The 26270-nt window shown below is 40.5% G+C and overlaps 1 protein-coding gene across 6 annotated transcripts in view; it reads right to left on the bottom strand.

Annotated features, from left to right (window-relative positions):
• The window catches only part of TTC7A (tetratricopeptide repeat domain 7A), a 199630-nt gene that overhangs the window by 93564 nt on the left and 79796 nt on the right, over positions 1-26270 (bottom strand). For all 6 annotated transcript variants that reach the window (XM_085577185.1, XM_085577184.1, XM_085577187.1 and 3 more), the window contains 4 exons: positions 24215-24319; positions 15123-15240; positions 9204-9261; positions 5772-5844 (listed from right to left, as the gene is read on the bottom strand). In XM_085577185.1, the coding sequence (XP_085433311.1) occupies positions 5772-5844; positions 9204-9261; positions 15123-15240; positions 24215-24319 (354 nt within the window). The remainder of the gene's footprint in view (positions 1-5771; positions 5845-9203; positions 9262-15122; positions 15241-24214; positions 24320-26270) is intronic.

Raw genomic sequence — 26270 nt, 5'->3', positions numbered from 1 at the left:
TGAATCCAAGTCTATCACATGCTCTTTGTGATCCAGTACACTATTTTAGGCTATCTGTTCAAAAGGGAACTTCTTTCATTTTGTTTACTGGTAAGTTTTATATAGAGGATTTTCTGTAAGATTCTCTAGTGTCTGAAATTCCTGATACATAGATTATTTAATTTCTGTGGCTCTGGAAATCTGCAGAAAACAAAGCATAAAAGTGTATCAATTTTTTTTTTCCAAATGTATGCTTTTCTGCTCCTTCTCTTAATGGATGGAGACTGCAGTTCCTTCTTTTCTACTATGAGAACTTCCCACCAAGCAAAGCTTTACGGACATCCTTCTATCCTGGCATACCACCAGTGTCAAATTCCCACTGCCCCCACAAACTTCTCGCAAAACACATAACTAAGGAAAGCAACAATGACACTGCCTGCAGCTACAGCAGAGGTTGTTGATTATCTAGAGCCCAGGTATCCTTCTGGGAGCAGTATATATTCTGTTCACAGGTCAACTTCATCCTCATGTCCAAGAGATATTTCTCTCTTGCTGTGCACACATGAGCCATGGTACTTAACCACTGTATTACTGGTGACTCCATGCAAGCCTGGAGAACAGTGTGACTGCTCCAGACACAACCCCAAAACTGGCATCTGGCCCACAGTGTCAAAACTGCTGAATGTCCTGGCTTGGATTCAGGCTGGGATACATGACTGACTGCTCAGCTTTAATGAATTACTGTTTGTCAGTGGAGCTACTTTAACCACATGTGTTATTAAAGGCTACTGCAAAGGTAAACACTTTGGCTTAATCACTCATGTCCCCCCAGCAGTTTACTAGAACACAATTTCATACAATGTAAAAATTCTAGAAATGACAAGACAACTTGGAGCCGGGACCAGACAGTGGTGAGCCCAGATCTACGTGTCCACGAGGTTTGTCAGTAGATATACCAGAGGTATATAAATTTAACTTGCTAAAACAAAGCTGCTGTCAAGACTTCTTGCACTCAGGACTAAAAACCCTTTCTATTTCTCTGTCTCAGAGCTGCACAAGTATTCATAAAGAAAATACAAGTTTGGGGGAAAGTTCATTAGAAGAAAAAGAAAACCTGAAAATCAAACAACTGGAGGAGACTTGGAGCAACCTGTTCCAGATGATCTTGCTTTGAGCAGGGATTTAACTGGGTGATTACTAATGGTCCTCTTCAAACTATTCTATTATTAAGACTTGGGAAGGGGATCCTAATTTGCTAGTATGAATCAGGCAAAGAATAACACTTGCAACTAATGCCTTTACTGAGGGACTTCAAAATTGCAGGGGTACTTGACCTTACTGGTGTGTGAATATGCAAACTAAGACTTTGTTTTACATGTTGAAAGTGACTTAGGATCAAACTGCAGGTAGGTCCATACTCCTAACAGAGGCTGGCCATCCAAGAACTCTCTGTTGCAACACACATGAAATAGAGCAGCAAAAAAAGTGAGTTGTGGTCACTCCTGCAAACCTGTATCTGCTGGACAGGTAGCCACATACTGCTGAAAGAAATGTCATCTAAAGTGATTCTGTTTTGTAGCATGGGGCCTGCAATAGTTACATCTCATTTTTGTGCTTCCCTCTAGTACCATCAGAGCCACAAGCAATGGCTGGCTTTGAAAATTAATCATGCTTCCCTGGCACCTAATTTATTGAGTCCAAAAACACTCCTTAGTGCTGAAAGAGCATTAGTAGCCTACACAGTACTGCTGCATAATTAGAAACAGTGGATGAAAATAATATGAACTCTGTGCCTTTACAGAAAGCATTATGTGAAACAACAACCTGCAACAGACCAGATGCAACAAAATACAAACTAAATTTCTAGATCAACAAAAGCAAGATATTAGGCAGCAGTCAACACAAACTTCTTTTGGAAGATGTATTTTTATTTAAGTAACTATATAATTTGAGAAACATGGAAGCTGGCACCCCAGATGGCACCCTGAAACATCAGGGCTTTATCAGAGGCAGACTATCAGTTTAAAATTCTCTAGAAGTACTACACTTGAAAATAATCTTATTTTAGCTGGACTGCAAGTCTGTGTAGGGCCTACAATTAGAAGAACTTACAGTTCCCTGATTTATCATTCTGTTAACAAATATACCACATATTTTGCATGGCACACAGGTATTTTCACATCACACTGATTAGGAAGCAAAGATGCTGCAGGAGGCCAGAAATAGCATCTTGCAGCATTACCATAATAATGACACAATATGGATTGTTTAGGCTGCCTTTTATATAGTAGGATTTATGTCAATAATGCTATATGTCTCCTTAAAAACAATGCCAGTATGTCATAATTATAGGTATAAAAAGGAAAACAGACTGAGTGTAAAAAATACTTCCTAACAGTGGTATGAACTTAGATATCTAAAATGGTAAATGAAACAGGAACCCTTAAGAGAATTTTCAGACCTTAAAATTTCACATCAGTTGACAGTTACACTTAATGAACCATTACAACTACCCACTCCATCTCTTTTTATAGCATGGAAAGGAGAAAGCTTTACTGACTGGAAAGAGCTTCCATTGAAAACAGACTTGCTACAGTTCACCAGAACCTCAGGAAAGTAGGTATACAGCTATGAGTTATTACTTAATTCTTCCTACAAGCCAAGAACTTCTTCCAAGTTCTTGATCACCAGAACAATCTAGGCTAGGACGTAGGCAGAAAAGCAGAATGTTGCTGTTCAGCAGAGGAGGTGGTCTGGGAAAAAGACAGACTAGAACTAGCTACATCCAAGCACCACTGAAAGAAGAACCTTTGAATACCTCCTAAAACAGACCTCCTCTCTTTGAGCAGGCAGCAGTCTCTCCTCCTTGAAACCAAATAAAAACTGGGCAAAACAGGTGAAATATTTTCTCTGGTCTCTTAACTGATGTTTAACCTAGCTGTACATCCAAACACTTGGGAATAGTGATAGATAGAGTTCTGAATAGTGCCATTTGAAACTTGAGGTCTGTTGGAAGTCCACAGGAAACTGGTGAGACTTACAGCACTCAGCTGCTGACCCTTAGCCATCTTTCCCTACCCATTTCCATTAAAAGAAAGGTTAGATCTAATCATGTATTAAAATGGCATGATGCCTATATATGTTGTTTTTACATATTCAATACTGATTTACATGGCAGTCAAGGTCACAAACACCACCACCCCCCAAAAAAACCAGATTCAACACTTAAAATTAACAAGAGTGCTGCTGACTCTAGAGAGTCATTTCCATAGAAACTGGTCTGCTTTTTGAAAAACAAGGCAATGCATTAAAATCAGTGAGCTTTAAAATGCTCCTTCTACCTTGGTTTTGCTGATCCAAGTGCTGTTACCACAGAAACAGGAGAAGCAGCTGAAGCAGCCACTGCCGAGTTGGGAGCTACAAGTCTCATTTGTCACTGGGCTCGGCCAGCTGCCAGCCAGGAACTGCAGCTGGAGATATCCCCTGCAGCAGGTACAGACCTTGGCCTCCTAGCACTTCAGCTCAGGGGGAAAACCAGACTGAGAGACCCTCCTTACACAGGTTATTCTACACTGCGTTTGGCTGGAAAATCCACTAAAACACTCTGGGGTCGATGCAGACCCTCCAAGTCTTCCCAGCGACTCCAGTGGTCTTTAAGACACACACACACAAAGCTCATTATCATAATTTTTTATCTTGGTTGCTGCTGGTTTCCAGTGCCAACTCTGCATGAACCTTTTATAACCATTCCTCCTCAGTCACATCCTTATTTCATGTCAGAGGGATGCTTATGTTTTTCCATTTCCCCTTTGCCTTGCCCAGTGGTGACAGAGACAAGTGCTATTGGAAATATTTTACAGCCTTCCAAGGAAGATGAATTGCTCCAGCTTTTCTTGGCACCCTACTGTCAGCTGCCTCTCTTGCTTGGTTCCATGAAAACACTCTCTTATCTATGCAAGCTGATACCTGTATTTTTCAATGCTGGGTACAGTTACCTCATTTATTGACTCTGACTATGGAAATAAAAAGGCCTATTTGTTGAGAAAAACATTCAGGTTTATTATAACCTACTATGCAGAAAAGGCCTAATTTATTGGTATTATAGCATTGCCTGATGAAAGCCCCAACTGTGATGTTTAATAGTTAATGCAATCTATCAAAAAAGGTATAATTTATCTTTCAGTTAATCAGAAAAGAGAATATATTAGATACTTTAAATAATTAAGGATATTAAAAATGCATTACCAAATGTTTATCATTAAGTAAACTGGCAAAAGAAGAGTAGGATATTTTACAGCAGTCTAAAAATAAAGATGTCTCAGGTATCTCCCCTCTGTCCAAGCATGCATTAAAGATTTATATCTCACTTGATGGAGAAGAGCAGAAGCACCATCGCAGGGGTCAGGCTGACACTACATAGTACACTGAGATCACACAGCTGCAGGAGCAGAGGCAACTGGCACAACATCAAGGATGAAAACACACAGGTGAACTAGACAAAAGAGGAAAGTGAACACAGGGACAAAAGACTGAATGGAAAGAACAGGAGGGAAGGGAAATGAAGCAACAAAGAGAGATGAAACAACACTGCAAAGACAGGCTACAACCCGAAAAAAAGAAAGGGTAATGAGTTAAAATGAGTAACAGTGAAAACAATAAAAAAACAATGGCCACAAAAATCTTCACTTTATTTTTCAGGATAGCAGCTGAAAAGCTGTAATGCTTTACTCGTGGCAAGCAGAAGAGGCAGCAAATCAGACCATCTCCCTATGAGGAAAAGCTGTGAGAGAAAAAAGGGTAGCTGGGTGTTTTTTAATGAAAGACCCTGAGCAAACTGCATCATAAAGCAGCCAGTAGGCAGATGAGAAAGTTAAATAAGCCATTTTAATTATCCTTTCTTATTGCAGGCTCACAGCACACTGCTCACATTATGAAAGGGTTACAAAAGTGACATTATCAAGAGGGTGCTCTCTTGGAACAATTAGTTTAACCTAATGAACACACAGCTCCCCTAATTAGCTCAGGAAACTAAGAAATACCCAACTGTTCAACTCCGTAGTGTAGACTAAGGAGAGAAAACTGCAGGAAGCAGAAGGCCTGCCAAAGAAAGAAACTACAATGATGAAATTTCAAATCTAGCTAGAGAGGTATTTAAAAAACAGAAGCTGCTCCAATAAAGACTTAAGCTTTTAAACAGAAAGGACAGAGAAATACAACACCCCAGTTTACAGAAAAAGGGGCAGAAAAATAAAGCACAGCCCAAGCGGTTGGGGATTTTTTTCCTGAGAGGCAGAGCATTTTCTGATCAGCTTCACTTTTATGAGTTAACACCTGCAGCAGCATTCAAATGCCAACTAATCCCACTCGCTGCAGAGCTCCAGCACGCGTCTAAGCCTGGCGTCAAACGTGCCCAAGTTTGGAATAAAGCAATCCCAGCGCGCGAGCTGGCACGGCACGGAACGGGCAGGACCGGAGAGCCTCCGGAGCGGCCGCAGCGGGACACCAGGAACAGCAATAAACACACCTCGCTCATCCCACACACTCAGAGCTGCTCCAAGCCTGCTCGGGAGTTAGAGCTCAACACATTCCCTAGGGAAGGCCATTCCACGTGCTACAGAATTATTATTTTTAGGATAAGAATTAAAAAATATTTTACATAAACGTATTCTGACTGCTTGTTACAGGTTACAGTGTAGGAAGGAATGGACCCTGTTTAGCAAGGCTGGGTCTTGTTCAACTGGACTGGCCTTCCACCCTCCCATGACTCGGTGATTTCCAAATATTTCACATACCTGTCTGACAAGAGCCAGCTGCAGTGACAGGTAGAGGATGATCTGGTGATCTTCAGGGGCCAGGTCATGTGCTCTTTAAGGACGACCACATAAGACAAAAAGAAGAGTGACTGTTAGATTGCACTGTGCAGAACTCCTTCACCATGAGTCACACAAGCACTGAACAAAACCCAGTATTCCCCCACAGAAAACTAGTCTAGTAATGGGAGAGCACACTGAAACTAGACAAAAAGCAGATTCTGGCCTGGCTAAGCCAGAATCCCAGGAAAAAGTATGAGAAACACAGCTGCCGGGATGTTATACAAGTTATACAATCCTTTATCAAATGCCACTTAGTATTTTGGAACTTGGATAACTAATATGGAAAAAGTAGCGCATAACAAACCTATCAAAGCATTATTTTAAGTAATTCAGGTGATAGACATAGTTGTCTAACTTGTTCCTATACTGCCACTTTTCAAACATTAAGAGAGGATTAGATTAGCACTGAAAAACTAGTCACTATGAGCATGTAGAGGACTAAAGATCAGGAGCCTCTGACACAAGCTGCTGCTCAAACATACAAAACATTCTCCACCCTGCAGCATCTAGTTTAATTTTTGACAGTAGACTCCTAATTTGGAAAAGGAAGACACTGAGGGAGGAATGATTTGATGACAGGAGCTGTGCCTGGACCAACACCAAGGCCCTTACTTGCCAAGCTTGGACTCTGAGATACAACCTTCCAGCCCACAGCAGGCACCACACTGAAGCGAAGCCTTGGCTAGAGAAGGTTGCAGTGTCTCCAGAACCAGTTGTGCAGGCCCTTAATAAACTCTTGTACAAGGCAGGGAACAGGGATGGACAACCTGGGCAGAACTGTCCCCTCTCAGACTATGCTAGGCACGAAATTGCAGCCCGAGTTTGCTAGCCTGTGGAGAAGCCATTAACCAAGGCAATGGTGGGATAGTGTCTTGGGGAACCCAGCCTAGGAGGAAAGGTGGGGCAGCAGCTCATGCCACCTGGCAGCCCACTCCAGGAACCAGTGGATTTTCCCCTTGTGACTCAAAGCTCACTCACAGCTCTGCAGCACAGGGAAGTCATTTCACATGGGAGAAATGGGGAAGAGGAAAGTCCCTCATAGCCAATTAACATTCCTGACCTCTTTCTGGGCTGCATTCCAGAACACCAGGGAAACCTGCACCTGCATTGCCAGGCCCAAAGTGAGCACAATTAATGTCCTTATGAGGGAGAAACGACAGGCTGACAACACTGGTGGTTAAAACCCAGGCCAAAACTATTGATTTGCTAATAATAAACAAGTAACAATAAAAGAACTCCTTCAGGAAACAAACCACATGCCATTTTAATTGCAATTTTCAAATACCATCCTGGCCTGTGAGCAAGAAGATTTTGAAGCTGATTTTTGTAACTAATGGTTCTAGAACAAATTAATTTAGTATGGACTAAATATGTCCTGCAACTCTGTAAGTCAAGGTGGCACTCAAGTGTTCTGAAGCAATGCCAAAGACATCAATGCGCAGTTCGTACAGGTGAGTCATTAATTTCTCCTTCCACTTCAAAAAACACAAAAAAATCCCCAAACCCAAATAGCTACAACTCCCCCACAACTCCCCCACCAAAAAAATCCCCAACCCAAAAAATTGCAACAAACAACAAAACTGCACAAGACAGAACCCAGCTTTGCCCTAAGGTGTTAGACAGGGTGAGCCACCTCTTTACAAAGTGCCTCTTGTGAAACTTTCAGCAGCCTCTCCAGTAGTAAATAGAAGGGGAAAGTTCACAGGAGTATAGCAGATGAGATTAATGGTGCTTTTGGAAAGAAACAAAGGATTGTTACTTTACTGCTCCTTTTCCTCAGAAGGAATTGGGAAAACATGTGGTGCAATCTTCCAGCTGAAAAATCCCCTTGCAAAGATGACTACAGGCCAAACCATGGCCTCAGAGATCATACACATTCTTCAAAAAAAAAGAGGCAAAAAACAAGAAAGGTACAAAAAGGAAGGAAACCAAACTTGGGCATTTAGGAAAACACTAGTAATCAGCTCACTGCCACATTCCTGTTGGCTGACGTTTGAGTAACTAATGTTTGGCTAGAAGCTTGTCTGCCTCCTAGGTAGAGATACCATGAAAACAAATCACAGCCAATGGGAAAGGTCAAAGGATTAAAAAGAAAAGAAGTTTAAAAGCAGTGCAGCACCACAATTCCATAAAATTGGTCAGCAGTTAATATTTGACACTGGAGTCCACAATCCAGTGTGACCTAAAAAGTAAAAGTACACTCCTCATACACACAGTGAATGAATAAATGACTTTTAAAAGTTTTCTCAGACCTCCATAAAATAAATACCCAGAATTTTATTTGTGGCTTCAGATCTTGCACTCACTACAAAACCAGTGTAGGACAAACATGTTGGGCTCCTTCTTGGTCAGCATTGGCAAAATGGGCAAGATCCTTTAACACTGTTCAAATTGTTAAACCTGTACGTTGAGATACCAGAGATCTCAAGTATTCTTCACTTATGTAATTATGACCACAATAAACTCAGAATGAGATACTTCATCCCAAGACTTGGACCACATAAGCTTCCATTTAATTGCTATCTATATAGTCTGTAGGCATCTACATTTACAGCAGGCTGTAAATTGTGAATGCAATTGTACAAATGTAAATAACAGCCTGAACACCACCCAGTTATTTTGGGTGGTGTAATTTAATCATAACAGGATCCGGAAGCTCACACCTTATCTCTCTACCCCATAGAATGGACAAAAAAGTGTTTTAAATCAAGCAGTTGTCCTTGAGGTCTCAAGTGTAGCTGCTCAAGAGTGTAATTCGCAGTTGCTTCCAGGGTGGAGCCATTGTATCAGTTTTCCCCAAAAATATAGGGATGAAGGAGAGGTGAGTGGTGTCTGCTTTGTACTGCTAGCTCTGGAACCTCCTCTTCCAACAACAGCTCATGCAAATATTCATTAGGACAGCAATTATACTCTCCCCTCGGTGCACAGGAGCCAGGCCACCCCATAGCTGCCTGCACCCTGATGCCGGAGGTACTTTCCCACCATGACAGAAATAGGATTTTAAGCCTGCTTCACACAGAAATCGAGACAAAATTAGCTTTCCACGTTTGCCAGCTGGCATCATGTGAGGAAGCTGCATATCCCAGCACTGTAGATCTCACTGCAGCTAATTTGGAGCTAAGATTTTTTTCTGTAAGGTGGCAGAACAGTACTCTTACCCTGGATATTCAATCAAATAATCACTGCATTTAGCCATCACAAAAATGGTTTTGACAGTCTACTGCTGAAATCTAATGAACTGTTTTCAAACTTTCTGGCACAGAAGCCTTACACAGAGGAAAAAGAAACAAAAATTTTTCTGAATTAATGAAAAAAATGCACAAATCAAGTATCTGCAAAATTTCTACTCACCTCTCCAAAGTCTGAAGTGCTTTCTTGTTTAATTCATCCTGAGTGCTCTTTAGAGTAGCTGTAGGACAAGATACAATGCCATTTAAGCATTAATTCAACATTTCAGATAAATAAATAAATGTATAGAGTATTTCAAATTGGGAGCATAAACACTACGGAAATCTGTGTGTTTGTGCATGTGCTCATTTTGACATGAATTCTCAAATTCATTTTTATTAAAGATTACTTCAAGTCCTTTGTTTGAATCACTGAAGCATTTTTTACTCACATATGCCACTGAAGGGGGCTTGGAGAAGGGGTCAGACACTAACTAGATACCAAGAAGGTAACACATCCTCAGCCAGACTGCTGCAAATGCTACAAGCAGAAACCTGCATCACATTCTGACCCAGGTTCAGACTGCCCCCACCACCACCTTCATGTAGGAGGGTGCTGCAGGTTGAACAGGGAACACCAGCAGCCAAACTTACAGCTCTTAACAAAACACCACCATCTTTGAGACCACAACAGACTTTTAGATTACTTCAGATGTGGCATTAGCCACTAATGCCCTTCTTCCATGCCTCTAATTGCTTGACTAACACGTATCAATGTATAAATTAATTCCTACCTAAAACCAGAAAAGGAAGAGAAGAATCAAGCTCTTGTTATACCTGGGTATCATAAGATATCATCATCAAGATCAACAGGAACAGAGGAAGAGCTTACAGGAACATGGCTTTCTCAGATCCAAAACATCTGGAAACCTAGTGATGGTTTTTAGAAATGAATTGGCTGTCTTGCTCTGGTTCTTAGGTTTTCAGATTTTGCATAGCAGTTGTTTCTTGTTCTGCCTATCCTGAAATTGAGAGCTACTGATCAACAGCATAAGGAAGTCACGAGTAGTTAATCCATCATGAATGAATCTGATTTGATACATCAAGTCAGTGTATGCTCTAAAATAGAAAGCTACTAAGTAGTATATTATAACATAACAAACCCAGTGAAATTCAAGTATTCTTAGAAGTTATTAACAAAATGGAGATGTGTTCTTCTGCAAGACTTGCAAAGGTACCTAGTTTCTTTGCATTCTGCAATATGCCAGTGAGTGAAATTTTGTAAGTATATTACTTGCTGCAGCAGCTATAGTGATCAGACTTTTTTTATTTCTACATCTTCCAACAGCTCTTCAGAACACCAGGTTCATCTGGGAGAAACAGCAATCTTCAGGATTTCCTAATCATAGAGATCAGAACTTGTTTAACCCACAAAACCTACTCTAAGTATTAAAAACTGATCCAAAACCTTGTATTTTAAATAATAAATTTAAAGACATGGACTTTCATGTAAAATGCAGCATCTATTAAAAATACATCACTCTCAGTAGCCTTAAATCAGGCTGCAAAATACTGGATAAAGTAACAAAAGAAGAAATTTTGGAAAAAAATTAAAGAATCAAGATTGATATAAACAAAAATGCTTGAAGAGACACTGGAAAATATTTGATCATACTTATAAGCATCCCTACAGAAAAAAAGCTGACATTCTGTTTCTCATGGAAACTACCATTCTTTAAGTTACAGAGCAATTCTGAAGATGTCACACAATAAGAAAGACTGAAAGAAATGCTACCATTTGTCCCTCAAATTAAACACCAAATGGAAAAGCTAGAACTTTGAGCTTCCAACTGTTAATATATTTGAATAATGTTCAACTTGTAGTCAGAAAGAACACAAAATATGTTGTGGAAATGATGTGACTACTGTACAACTAGTCAGCTTTGACTGCATTACTGGGAAACAGCATGTGACTCCCACCTCCCACAATATGGACTACATCTTCAGCTATCACAAAGTTGGAATGCTGTGTGCAGCTCTGGCATCCACAACATAAGACATGGTTTTATTGGAACAAACCCAAAAAAGGGCCATGAAAATGGCTGGAGGGCTGGAAGACGTCTCCTACATAGAAAAGCTGAGACAATTGGGGTTTTTCAACCTGGAGAAAAATTATAGGACAAGGGGTAATGGTTTTAAACTAGAAGAGAGAAAATTTAGATTATATACAGGAAGAAATCCTTTACTAGGAGGGTGGTAAGTCTCTGAAACAGACTGCCCAAAGATGTTGGACATGCCCTATCCTGAATTATTCAAAGAAATCTGCAACCCACTTGTATCACTGAGAAGCTCTCACTTCAGACAAACAAAAGCTGCCACTAAGGAAACAGAACCTGGTGGGTCTGATTAAATCTTTAAAAATTATGCTCCATTCTCCCAGGTCAATGGCACCAAAGAATTTTTCACTCCCTACCCAACCTTACTTCCTGTAAGCATAGCTGCTGCAGTTCCATCAACTAAAACAAAATATGACTTATTACTTAGATAAAAATAAGCTGCAAAAGCAGTCTGACCGATGAGGGAGTGGCACAGGGGGTTTCTGAAATCCATAAGACAGTACTTTTGCAAATGCCACTTGAGCAGCCCAAAATTTATTTTCTGAAGCACTCTGGGTTTTCAAAGGAGCCTCAGCCTTACTAAAATTCAACAGGTCCTTCAGCAATATTTTGGTACCTAAATACAAAGCTCTGGAAATATATTTGAAAACAAAGGAGGACAAGTTCTGTCTTAGAAGTTAGAGCACAGTAGGAGTAGCGAATGCATGGAATGAAACACAGTGCTGAGGATCAGAATCAACTCTACAAACATGGGGACAGGAATCTAGTTCTAATCTTGTCCAATGGATTGAGCACCCATTAGCAGCTGAAGCACAGTCAGGTCTATTTATGTAAAACATTTGTTTTGTGGGAAAGAATTCCGTTTGTAATGTGCCAAACTGTTCCATTATGTGAATCACAATGTAAAAAGTGGGGATGACAGATAAATGGACTTTCTAAATAAATTTCTCATCCAAACTAAAACATTGACATGCATGCACCCTTTTGCAAATATGACTTGAGTTTCAGAAACTATTCCCTTGTGTTAAGACATTTAATATGGCACAACATAGAGTTTTAGCACCCAGAATTGTAATTAAAGATTGCATGCACTGCTATTTCCAAAAGCAAAGATTGTAAATTTGTTCAGTAATAATTTATTCACTTCTTAGTGAACAAATGTGTGGGGGGCTTAACATGAACCAGTGCTGTCAGTACACTGACTGCTTGTAAAATCCACAAACACTGATAGAATGAGTTTCTAATTTAGTCCCTGATCCATGACCTTCTACCAAAATCCTAAGTGAAAACAGAGATACAGCACACCCCTCTCTGGATGAAAAAAAGAGAAAAAAAAAAAAAAAAAGGCTGCAAATATTTCACAATTTGTGAGGTGGTCATGTGAGGTTAGAGCAGCACTTGTATTTCACAATACATTCTCAACCTAGTCTTTCCTCTTCAGCCTTTGGTAAATTCATCTCACCTTTCCCTGACATCAGTGAATTCTTCACCAGACCTAAGGGAAGAAACGTTGACAATACAGCTTATGTCAAAACTGAAAGTGTGGGAAGAAGAGGAATGGTTTGCTCTTGGCATTGACCCATTGGAAACTGATCTGCAGAAAATGGACATTAACTATGCACAGGAGACTTGGGCTTCTAAGACTGAGGCAAAAGTGTAAAAGTGTCAATGACTTCCTCTGAGGACACATCTTTCAATTACTTCAATGAAACTTATTTCAAGAAATATGTAATTAAACATTAAGAATAAGGAAGCTTTCCAGCATAAGTTTCAGGAAATCTTACTTGCTACAGGAGCTTTTTGCAAATCACAAAGAAAAGGCTTTAATACAACTCCTCAGTGCCTTTGTCATACAGGAGGAGAAATAATTACTAAAATGTTGTATTAAATAAGAAAGTATAACTTGGATGGAAGGCTGAAAGCCTTAGAAGGCAATTGGTCAAATGTCTCTGAAAGACTTAGCTACCATTGAAAATACTAATTGACTGAAAGTCATCTCAACTAGAAAGTTACAGTAATCTCATATATATATATATATACACATAGATGTTTGACTTGTCTGCATGTGTCAGTAAGAACTGGTATAAATACAATGATAAACAAGACTGACAATATGAGGCAGGATTACATTACAGAACTGCTGTCTTTCAGCATGATCTAGCTTTGTTTCCTCACTGTCATATGCTATTTTTTAACAATGCTAATGAAAAATGTCTTGCTAGTGCAAATTTGACATTTTCCAGTGAAACACAGTTCCATATTCATTACCATCATATGTATACTTTTGAAGGACTTAATCCATTTTATTAAAATATAATCTGCAAAATGGAAATACATTCTTCCTACTTCCCTCCAATAACTGAGTGACTTGTCCTGCTGCCTTTAAGGCTAGAGATATGATAAGAAGGCAGATATATTCTGCTCTTTCAAAACATAAATCAGAGGCTAATCTGAAAATAATTCACGGCAGTTGTTGGGAAGACTGTTTGTTTTACATTAAAAATGACACAATATTGAACTAGTCTCTTGAAAACTCAAGAAATTTCCAGAAAAAAAGTTTCCAACTCATATTTTGTTGCGCCAAAATATTTTTAGAGCTAGAGTACAGTACATGCCTCTCTATTCTTTAGCAACCACCTTCTTTTCATACTGAAGTTTACAAAGAGATCTTAAGGGGCTAACATAGAAAACCTTCTATCCCTGAAAATAGTCTATGAGATCTTGTATAGCTTTATAACAGTTTAAACAGTGTCTAGGCAAAATGACTTAAAAACTAAGCTGTTAAGCAGAACTCTATTCCTAGTGAACTTAAAATATATATGTAAGACAAAGTTCAGGTTAGGAAGGACATACTTTTTGACATGAACTTTCTAGGGAGAACTACTCTAAGGCAGAGAAATGGGGAAGTGGAGAGAGCTGCAGTGCCTGTTAGCCTCCATGATGAAAAGTAGCTCTCAGAATACCTGATTAGATATAGCTGCCTGAAAAACTACACCAACTTGTGCTACTGAAGAGCACAAGAACACTTTCTTGCACACATCTTGCAGAATTCTGGTGTAAGTTGCAAGGCCTGCATATTCCATGATAACATGATAGAGTAATTTTTAGCTTTGATTCAGGCTTCTTTGCTGAATCAACTTTGAAGATGAGGGTTTGTTTCTTATGGAACCTCTATGACAGAAAAGCCATTGCTTGCATGAGGGCAGGACTGCCAAAATGTTTAGGAAACACACTGCTCAGCCATTATTCAACGAAAATGTGTTAGAATATATGTTCTGTATGTTAGAAGTCACAGAATAAACAAAGACTGTTCCCACCTGTGAGCTTGATGAAAGTCAGAGCTAGTACTCTCCCAAACACTTCCAAGCCCTTCTAACTACAAAGCACCATATCTGCAGGAGCCCCTTGTCCACTCATTGAAGATCCAAGTAAGCAGCGTGAAAATAAAATACTTCTTACATTCAGTGGTCTGTTTCTAGTCAACATCCACATGTACCAGGGAGGTAGATATTTTTATCTTGTTTACTTCTAAGTAAAAGAAACGATATCACAGAGAGGTTGAATCTCTGTGGGGAATCAGTATCATGCCAGGAACTGAAGTGAGGCATTTCTGACTCCAGTTCTTGGATTTTATTTCTTTATGATTTATGAGTGGGTGACAAAAATATGAAAGTAGATGGAAAGTTTAACTTTTTGTTGTGTAAATTAAGTGAAAAAAATGCATTACAAATATTCAAGTAAAGCATTGTCAACTCTCCTCAGATTATCACCCCCTAAGTAATGACCTGCATTTCTTCCTTTACCTAATAACTTCACCTTTATTACCACAGAAGACAGTTCTCTGAGCATGTGAAAAGTTTCCATTTATCTTGTGATCTGATTGCTTTTGATGTCTAGTCAGCAGTGAAGGCAGATTTCTAATAAATTCCCAGAAGCCTTTGAACAAATGCTCTCCATATAACATACCTGACAAACAAGTAACTCACCATCAGTAGCTTGAAGGCTGTATGTCAGGCCCAGTGCCAGGTAACCCTTTGCTAAGGACTCTCCAGCATCCTCACCCAGGTCTATCACCATTTTAGCAAAGTGTTCTCCTTCTTCCAGCTGCAAAAGAGGTAGGTTGAGACTTACAGGCATTTCCTCTATATTTGCTCCAATAAAATTTACCATTAGGCTTACCAGTAAGTGATCTGAGAGCCATTGACACAAAGGCTTTCAGTGATCGCAGTGAACACTCATAAGAAGGAGAATGTAGAAGTTCAGATTACCAGACCTTGGTGCACATGCTGCACAGTTTTGAGAAAAGTTTGGGTTTTGCACCCCAAACTCTTTCCAGATGTTTAAGATTAATCAAAGACACTACCTTATTTTATAATTTCCTTTCGGTACTTCAATCATGCAGCCTTAAATACAAATGCTGGACCAGCTGGACTACTTATGTGCTATCCCAGGGGTAGCACATTAACAGGGCATTGAAAGGTCTAACAGGTTTCTTCCTTCAAAGGAAGACCATGCAGTTTAGCTGTCTAATTTTTTTAAACCTTAGCAAATCTTACTTTCTTTTAAAACATTACAAGAGTGAAACAAGAAACCACTAACATCATTGAAAGCTCTCAGCTGCTGCTTCAAGTTCTGCTGCCACAAGGACACACAAATTTCAGGACACAAATTTTGATCTGAACTAACACCCTTCCTTGACAGCTCTTGCTGCACTAACCACTTTCAGCATCTTTCGCGAAGATACAATTTCTTTGAAAATGCCTTTTATATTATAGATAGAAATTGGAGGAGAGAGCAGTCTCCACCTCTCAGGATCAGCCTCCAAAATGATGAAATATGTAAACTGGTCTCTTCTGCTACATCACAGACTGCTCCCCACAGCTTTCCTTTTGACACATATCTGCCAGCATCTGTAAAATCTGAGTTACTGGTAATTTTAAACAAAAAGAGTAAGTTAAAATATTTTATTACAGAATGGAGTGTGTCTCATTTCTAACTTTAAACTCTCATTAACATCACTCAACCATATTAAGTAGAGAAGACCAAGACCTGTACACTGTATATACCTTTAAACCATCACCTGTATAAACCTTGAAAGGTGTAGGTTGGAGAGACACTGGCAAAACTTGTAAGTAATGCCTGAAAGATAGAGCCCACAGGAAGTTCTCATTGCTGTACAAGACAGTATGCTGATCCTGTCACCCATAATCAGTTATCCACAATCAAGAAGCAGACACCATTACACTATCTGACAAATCTTCCCTTTGGAAACTTTAAATGCATCACAACTAATTTCATGGCATGAGGTTGTTCAATTTTGAGAAACTACTTTTTTTGTTTAAAATCCAGCTAGTTCAGACACAGGTACTGTGGATGTGTGGCCTCTTTATACTCAGCATTGTCAGACTGCAGCACCTCATGGCTCCTTAACATATAAAATGACTCACCCATAACAATCTGGAATTAAAATGCACCATCAGACAAGAAATTTGCCTTTTACAGTGATCTGCTAATATGCTACCCATGAGCAGAATCTACTTGACTTGATGTAGCATCCTGTCAATGGGCCTCCTAGTCCCATCACTTGAAAACATTCAGGTGACAACATTAATTAATGGCTTCATAAACAAGCAACCCGGGATTTATTAGATGATACCAAACATAAGAGGAAAATTACTTTTTACATAAACCTGAAGAAGACTGAAAAGTGCAAGTGAAGAAGCAAATCTCCACAGCTGGGATTTCTTCCCACTGGTACAACTCCCTGAGGCCACAGAATTCAAACTAGATGTAGAACAATTATTTCCCAGTTTCTGAAACCTCAGATCAGCCAGTCCAATGACCAACACATATGTTATCACCAAACCCTTTCCTGAAAGCATTAGTGCTGCTCATTGCCCCATCAGCTGTGACTGTGGAAGCCACGAACTGACAAAGGAACACCTCTTGCAGAATACTGAGACTTGCCAACTAAACTGCAAGGCCTGTCTTTGAGGGTACAATCCAAAGCCTACCAAAACCACTGGAAATAGTCCCACCCACTTCAGTAATGTTGAGATAACACCCTTAAACTCTGATCACATCAGGAAGATTGAGATTTGTTTCAGGAGATTTCTTAAGTGGTCAGTAGCCCTACCAGCTTCCCAGCCACATACTGAAATGTGTTCTGGGCCAGAGCCTAGGACAATGGAAGAAGTAGCCCATGACTTGCCACATAGAAAAAAGCCAAAAAACAAAAACCACAAATGAACAACAAAAAAACCCTCCTATACAACTATAACTGAATTATTCATCTCTCAGAAACTTTTATGTAAGACATGAAATCTCTGCAGCCTGAAAATTCATTATGCACCTCTCTGCCATCATGAACAGCTATATTCCCACTCTCTTTCTTCATTGTTTCTCCTCTTCTCCCCACACACACTTTCATCCAAGAAGTCTCCATTAGATGAAGAAAGGAGCTATACAAGGTATTCTAATGACTAGTGAACAAGAGTAGGGGTGGGTAGAGTGTATGGAAAAAAAGACTGAATGAAAAGTTTGAAGCTGAAATGAAGACATGTAAAATTGGAGCGATTTTGCTCCATTGTTTCTTTGAATGGTCACCTGATGGTAATTCGAGTCTCTGACTGGAACTACCTATACTGCACATAAATCAGTAGTGCACCATTTAGCCTTTCTGCCTGCCAGTTACCCAGGGCCATCTGTCAGTATCAAATTAATCTAATGAATGAATAATTAAAACCGTAACTTTTTAGAGTGGCTGAAACAGCACTTCTAGCACATTCTTGTGAACATTTATTCATACTAAACACTAATGGCACTTTGACCAGCCACAAAGATTCTTATGAATGTAAACCTGGGTTTGAAGTCTGCTTCAAAAATCAGTGGCCTCACAGATTCCAGCACAGCTGGTTCTGTTTATGAGAACATTTACTTTTCTTTCTTACAGCACTCAGACACTTCTCCTGCCAACCCTGCTGTGGCAGCCATCTGCCCCCTCTTCTCCCATTCTCCTACTCTTCAGTCATCCTGGGCAAGTGTGAAAAGCCAAACCTTTCACTCCCCATCACCCACTGTGAGGTTTCAACTCTCCAGTGCATCAATCTTGCAGATGGCCTAGTCAACTGTGACTCTAGAAAGTACTACCTGAAACAGGAGTAACCCCCTGGGAACACACTTGGGCAACCAACTAAACTGCAAGGACTACCAGACTGTAGTCTGGATAAAAGCTGAGTGAGGGACCAGAAGTGAGCCTGAGCTGTGATCTGCCAGTAAAGCTGTGTCTGTGGGGGTCCTTGAAGATACGGGGTATCTTCAGGCTGTGTTGTGGAGATGAGAAAGCAAGGAGGGAAGGCTTACCATGTTACTCTCTTAGAAACAACAAAAAATGAAGTCTCAAAGCCCTCCCTCCAATCTGGCCCTTCCTGTTCTAGCCTTTTTCTACATACTTTGCACTGAAAAGCTGGTGGAGAGAAAGGCAGCATTCCTGATTGCAAGGAGAAGTTCCCTGCCTCGACTTGCATGAAAGAAAGAAAGCATGGGGGGAAAACAACCTAAGAAAAACTTCCTGCATTTTGAACTCCAGCTATCTAAAGTGTCAGGAGTCACCTGGAACCACTAGCTAAGCAACCTCTCTATCACACCAGAAAGCAAACACCTGGCACCTGGAGAGAGTCTGCCAAACTGTGAACTGACACCAATGACATGGTAATGCTCTGGGGTTGGTTGGGCTTTTTTCCCCCTTTCATTTCCTCCTTCATATTTGATAGAAAAAGAACAGTTGCTAGCTGTGCTATCCTGAGGGATGTTTCCCCTGGTACAGAGAGTGGTTGTTCCAGCTACCACTGTTATTTGGCCACAGGTTTTGGTGTGTGCTGAAGCCAAGCCCGGAGGCACACTGAAAAGGGAGTGGGGAACAGCAGGTGCTGTCCCCTGGCCTAATGCCACCCAGCTGGTGTCCAACTGCCACCCAGATTGTTTTTAGAAAAGCTCAAGCCCTACCCCACTGAATCAACAGCTTGCAGGACTGAGTAGAAACTGCACTTCTCACTAGCACACATTTAGAATAACTGGGGATAAACAAATCAATGATGTACAGCAGGATGAAAACAGAATTTTATTGTGCCAAAAAAGAGGAGCACACCAAGGAAGAGGCAGGAAATACATCAAGTGACACTGGACTTAGGGCAGCAGACAAGGTTAATGAAGCAGGTAAATCTGGACACCCGTGACATTGAACAATACCCAAGGACTTAAGAGATCAAAATCCTAAAGAATGGGTATGTATACAAAATTATACAGGATGTTAACTAGTCGAGTCCAACTCTTCTTAGCATTTTCATCACACTGGGTGGTAGCTATAGAGACTAACTCAAACAGAAGAATAAAAATATGGTGAAATGAGAATGATAAGAGGAAAAATACATAGGAAGAAAGTGGTCTATAAGGCATAATCTAATGAAAAGGTTTTGTCCCACAGATGTTTACAGCACACAAAGACAATTATGTTATGTATGTCACTATTGTTGAGCCCACCAATTTAGTCTATGTAAACTCAGCCCCCAGCACTTCGGAATAATCAGGCCTTTCCTCCACTGTAGCTAGAGTGGTTTGTTCACAAAGGCAATGTATTGAAAACAAAATTATTGGTCATTTTTAATGTCTAAAACACATGGGACTGCCCCACAACAGCAGTGGTGATGTAATCAAGAATGCCTTTTAGAAGACAGAAGAAATATCTAGTAGCTCCTTGCCCTTCCCTGCTTTCTCAGCAGCCTCTCATTCTGGTGATGCCAATCCTTTTGTATGTCCATCAACAGGCAGAGTAACTCCAGTAATGGGACTAGATTTCATCTTTTAATATTATTCATACTGCACTATGACCTAAGCATTTCCAGGTGACTCCAGGGCTCCTAAGTGACTGAGTACCAGCACATGCACAGCATTTATTATCTATAGTGGCAGGGTCAACAACAGACAGAAGGGGAGAGAAGCACTCTCTGATTAAGTGCTCTGTGAAAGTAATGAATGGTAAGCTGTTACCTCAGAAGTATGCAGCTCTAAATCTACATCCTGCCAAACCCCCTGATGTCCTGACCTCATGGCATGTCCCACTCAGTTTTTATGACTCCATGCACAGTTCGCTCTGGCCCAACACCACCTCTTCTCCCTTCCCCTGACTGATGGCATGGTCTCTGTCTTCCCAGAAAAGTGCTGCAGTAGAGCCCTTTGCTGCACATACTTCCAAAGAAATGAGGAAAACAAGAGGTACAGCATCATCCTGTGCTGCAGCTTTTGCCATGGGACAAAGTCCTGTGAAAAGCTCATATTAGCTGATAATACTGGCATCATTTGATGCTACGCAAGTTTAGCACACCTCCACTATTGCTATTATATCAACTGTGGAGCAGTCAAAATCATAGACATGCCTGATGTCTTCCTGCTTTCTGTCAGAGCAGAGTTCTAGAAGATTCAAGCCTGTCCTGGGACTACAGTCCATTTTGCCCTATGTGTATTTACAATATTTTCAACATGCCTCCACTGAAATCAATGGAGCAAAAGGCAAAAGAAAGCATCAGGGTAACCCTAAATACCTCAAACAAGACTCCTAAAATGGAGAAATTCAGAATTTAATGCTTCTCTGTAGGAAGAAGTACCATTTTTAGTATTTTCACAACACCTGCCAAACAGCATGCTGGAGAACCTAGATTAGTGGTGAAATTAACAGAACTGTACTATTAAAATATTAATAACAACAATTCATACTGCAACTCAAAGTCATTGCCAAAATAGGCAAGTGAGCATTCAGCTGAGACCATGCCAGGGAAGGCTGAGTGAAAGAGGAAATTGCAGCAAGCCTTTTAGTGAGCACAACTCTGAATTTATAGTGTAGCAAGGCAAAGCAACTTCAGTATGGACATATTCCAGTGCAAGCTACCTCAACTCTTCTATGGAAATTTAAAACAATACTCTGACCTACAATAGTCAAAGACTTCACAGTGCATTCTGGAAAGCTAAAAGACAGCTGGCTAAACACAAATGGGCTTTGTGTTCACTTTATAGAATCATCCACGTGCAAGTTCAGCAAGCTGCTGTGCTGAAACCCCAGCAAGCTGGAAGGCTTAGCAGCAGGTTGCCTCAAAATTCTGAGCCTACTACAAAAACATTTAAAACACCTGCATGGTTTAGATGAAATACAGAAGTTCCAGCTTTGCTGTACAGGTCTGACTGCATCCTGACCATACAAATGTGGTTTACATATGTGCATTGGTTTTGAAGCTTTTCTGGTCCTCCAAGTCTATTGGCTTAAACATCATAATTAATGACATATTAATTTATTGTTTACACTATATTTTTTTGATTTTTGGTTTTGAATACCTCTAATTCTGAAAAAGTTAGCCAAAAAACTGCTTATACCACTCAGTTGTTTACTGCAGGCCCAATCCTAAAAGCTAGCAGTTGATGGGGCAGATCATCTCCTGATGTAAGCCAGCATGGTGCCCCTAACATGCCAGTAGAGTACTGCCAGCTCACATCAGTTAATGACCTAGTCACACTGCCACAACAGAAGCTGGGGGAGGCCCAGCTCTTTTCTGCATCAGGCTCTGTTATATATTGATTTGCAGGGCACTGTATGAATGCATCCACATTTTCACTTTGATTTGTTCTGCACTGAGAGATTATTTCATAGACATGATCAGGGCATCCTCAATGTTGTAAATCACTATAGTACATTTCAAATAATTTTCTATTTTCCCTGCTCTTAAAGTGTGCTGAGACACCATGTACAAAGACAGCAAAATGACTTATACACTAGATTAATCATGAAAGAAACTGTTCTGTGCTTCTCATGACATTCTGTAATTATCCATCTGCATAAATGTTGTATTTTTTTTTTTTTTTTTTTATTGCTAGTAGCTGAAAGAAGAATCAAGTACTGCTTGCCCATGGGCTATAAACAAACTGGCTACAATACTGCACCACACAGTAGACAGATGCAGGATATAAATTAGCTGTTTCATTTGGATAAATGGTGATCTGATTTCACCCTTTTCCTGCCCAGCCAGCAACCAAGTACACAGATATCTTTCCTAATTGAAAAATTAATCATATTTTATATGTTCTGAAAAGGAAGACCTATTTGAATATTTGTTACTGCTAATATTTGTCCATTAGACTGTTCCTGTCCCATGTCTATCTTCCTTTCTATTTATACTGGCATTGATCAGCCTGTTCACTTCCAGTTTAAATTATTCAATTCTGATTTGATTGCCATGTAATTTAAATGCAAATAATTACAGTAAGGATGACATTTAGAAAAACAGCTCTGCTAAGCAGGAAGGTCTTTATTAGGCACAGGAGTCTGCCAGTAATATCAGAAGCACCCCTTTGACTAAGAGATGTAGGAACCTATCATTTCAGTTCTTTTAAAAGATGATCTGATTTCCCTCAGACTCCCCTTAATTAAAACTCTTCTATACCATCATTAAGTTTGCTAAGAGGGTAAAGCATAGGCCACTTACTGAAAGGAATCTGAGAGGGAATATTTTTAATTTGGTTTTAGTTCATAAGGCTGTGCTCTAGATAACTGCAGTAAAATTGCCCTCTTGTGAAATCATGATTTTATTTCATAATACCCCCAGTTTTCAGCCAGGGTCTGACTGAATAACACTGAAAAGCATTTCAACAATAAAAAAGCAGTACATGGAAGAAAAAACCCTCTTGGTTTGAAATAATCAAAACCAGCTCCTTTTTCCCTTCTTCCCTTGCCCTTCCTACTTTTTAGGGTTAGCCAGTTGTTTTATCAGCTCTGTCATGTATGAGAAGTCTGCACATACTGGATTTCCCAAGCTGGAATTGAATTACAGTCTCACTGTCTTTTCAAAGTAATGAGGTATTTTTATATGGTAGCTGTGCACTGAAAACTTAATCAAACATAATAAGAACAGCATTCAACACAGCTGTAATGCCTCACTGTCACACTGTTTTAACATCTCTAAGAATCAAAAAAAACCTTATTTATTTTAAAAAATAACATTCACTGTGAATCTTTTTATATATCACTGAATTCCTTTTAGACTTCGAAATTTAGAGACTGAGCTGTGGGTACAAGAGGGTTAAATTGTTCCAAATGTAGAGCAGAAGTAGGCTGGGCAGTTCAGCAAGGATTCCCTGAAGGTCCTCAGACTTGAAGATTTTTCCTAGAAAAAGATGCTGTCCAGTTTTTGCTGACTCACATACAAGCTTAACCATTATAGTTCAAACAGCATAGTTCATTCAAAAACATGCATAACCAGACACCCTCCCTGACAGTGTTGTAAACTATTACACCTAAGTTTAGCTGAACAGCAGCTTCCATCAGACAGGGATGTAGAAGAAGGTGGGGATGCAAGGTAAGGGAACAAAACAACAGCAAATAGGCTTCTACAACTTTTCTCCAAGATCTGTGCAAATTATTCTGGTATTTTCTTTCATGTTTTCTTGCATCTTGTTTTATTTCTGTTCAGCAATTGTAATCCTTCACTGACTGCAGGGACACCTCGTGGTGAGGACAGGTGAGAACAGCAGGCTGCCATTCAGTTAATTAAACCAAGTAGAGAAAGAGTGACAGATGTTTCTGCTCCTTTGGATAATCAGCACCAACTTCCACTCCCACTCTGCTTCTGGGACATACATTAACACATCCAGAACACAAAACACTGACACAGCAACTTCAAGAACAAAGAATTGAGGTGTCCAGTAGACCTGAACTATCTAACAGTCCACTTATAACTATTAACTTGTGTCCTGCAGGGGCTACAAGAGTGGCTGATTCAATGTGACACTCAGTTGAAGCAGCAGTCCACAGAATGGCTGTTATGGCTTTCCCCCCTCCTCCTTTCTTCAATGTGCCAGCAAAATACATTTTAATGACTCACTACAAAATTTCTTGCGGGGATTTTCATTTTTTATAAAGGGCACATGTGTGTGTGTGATTTTAGCTGGGATTCCCTTTCTCCCCACTGCAAGTACACTGTGGCACTGTCACTGCAGCACTTACTCTGTTACATAATAAGAATTGCATCAGCTTGCTTACCCAGTGCAGTGACCCAATGCAGACCTTGGCAGCCAGAAGAGGGACGGTGGGATCCGTAGGTCGCAGTTTCGCGCACTCTTTGAGCACGGACACAGCATATGCTGACTGGAGGAGTGGGAGAGAGGAGGAGGAAATAAAAGAGGCTGATTAGACAATGCTGTTGAGAGTCCATGCAGAACATTGCAGTGACATGTACAAAGAAGTGCTATGGAGAAAAGAATCCCACATCAGCAACAAGTCAGCAACTTCATTCCCACCTCCACGTGCAGACGTGCGTACACACACACACACACAAACACACTCTTCCCATACTCAGAGGAACATGCCCAAGAGGCAGCCCTAGCCCTGTCTGTGCACTTCACAAGAAACAGTTTTCTTAGCTATCACTGCACTGGTTATTTTAGCTCTGCTCTCCCAATACACAAGAATTCTGCTGTAGTTTTCCTTGCATATAATCATCTTCCAGTAAGCCAGAAGATATCAACAAGTGCTTATCCTCCAGTACATTCACATTTTAGGCCAACTTCACTCAGAGAGGTTTGATCAGCTAAAGTAATCTGCTCAGCAGGTTGTTTTGTGTCTTCTCCAGTTCCAGAACATACAAGAAAGCAACCGGGACCCCACCATACAAAGGGTGGATGCAGATCTATACACTGTTTAGTGGGTGATCCAAGTACGTGTTACAAAGAAAGCCCACAAAACTCTTGCTGTCTTTCTGGTGTTAAGTTACCATTAATGAGGATGTTTTTCAAGATTAGCACTTGCATAGCCCTTTTCATCCCATGTGCTCTGCAAACATTGCACATTGTGTTTTACAGCACACATCCATGTCTGCCACATTTCAGATGCTTTAAAGGGGAATGAACAAAGCTCTGATCTGAGGCAGTGATGAGAAGGCCACACCTCAGACAGCAAGAAGGTGACAGGAGTTGCCCTGCCAGAGACTCTCAGCCCATTCCACCCCAACCACAGTTTGTGTTACATTTAAACCTTCCTCACTACTGACCCTAATCCACTCAAATTTTCTCATGCTTAAGTTCAAGGGACATCTTGGAATTTCTCCTTTTGTGCCTGTTTCCTCCCAGAGTCTCCCACACAGTTCCAAGACACAATGTTCCTGCTCCAAAGCACGTTAAATAGTCATGCCCTTTCTATATAACAGAAAAGCAGCAACAGAAGCTTGCAAAGTCAAACAATCTGCTATTCCCATCAGGACCCGGGTGTCTCCTCCAGACCCCCAGGGGCTCTCCCTACCAGAACTCTGACCCACACAGTGTCTGGTGACTGCTACAATCCCCTGCAGCAACACCACAGCTTCACATTCCCACTGTCCATCAACACTTTCCCCCCAATAACCACACCAAAGTGGGCTGCACCTGCCACCTCCTTCCTCCACATAATTGAAGGTCCACTTCTTGCTACTGAATTCAAAACCTTGATTAGAAATTTGCTTGGAAGGGAACCTGGAAAAATGGATGTCCATCAGCCATGCCCACCTTAAGGCAAAGAGAGGTTTCATAACCAATGGAGCAAGGAGCAAACCCTCCTGCTTGAGAAGCTTGGGTACCCACCCTGTGGTCTGAACAAGAGCAGCAGCACACTCTACAATTCTTCAGGCTGCTCCTACTTATGTAGAGCATCAGGCATGATCAGTAAGAGTGAAGAAGCATTTGCTAATTTAACATTCAAAATGCACAATTTACCTAAAGCCAGAAGGAAGCTTGTCTCAGACCAAGGATGGAGATCAATAAACTTTGTCCTAGAGTTTGAACCATTACTTCATCCCTCTGAGAAATGAAGACATGTAATTCACCCCTGAGGTACAGGAACAAACACACTGCTGTGCTCTCTTGCCACGAGGCAACTAGCATCTCTCACAATGAACCTCCTTGACACCTATTTGTTCAGAACAAGTGGTGTCTCAGGTTTTAGTGGCATCTTATTGCTCTCTTTTGCAAAATGCACTGAAAGCAGCTGGTATTCCCAGTAGCATGATGGATGTGTTGGAAATCCAAGCGTAACACCATAAGGGACCTAGGCTGGATATCATCTTCTT

The sequence above is a fragment of the Lonchura striata genome, chromosome 3 (genome assembly GCF_050655825.1).
Source record: "Lonchura striata isolate lonStrDom1 chromosome 3, ASM5065582v1, whole genome shotgun sequence".
Lineage (NCBI taxonomy): Eukaryota > Metazoa > Chordata > Aves > Passeriformes > Estrildidae > Lonchura > Lonchura striata.
This window is presented reverse-complemented; position numbering and strand designations above follow the sequence as displayed.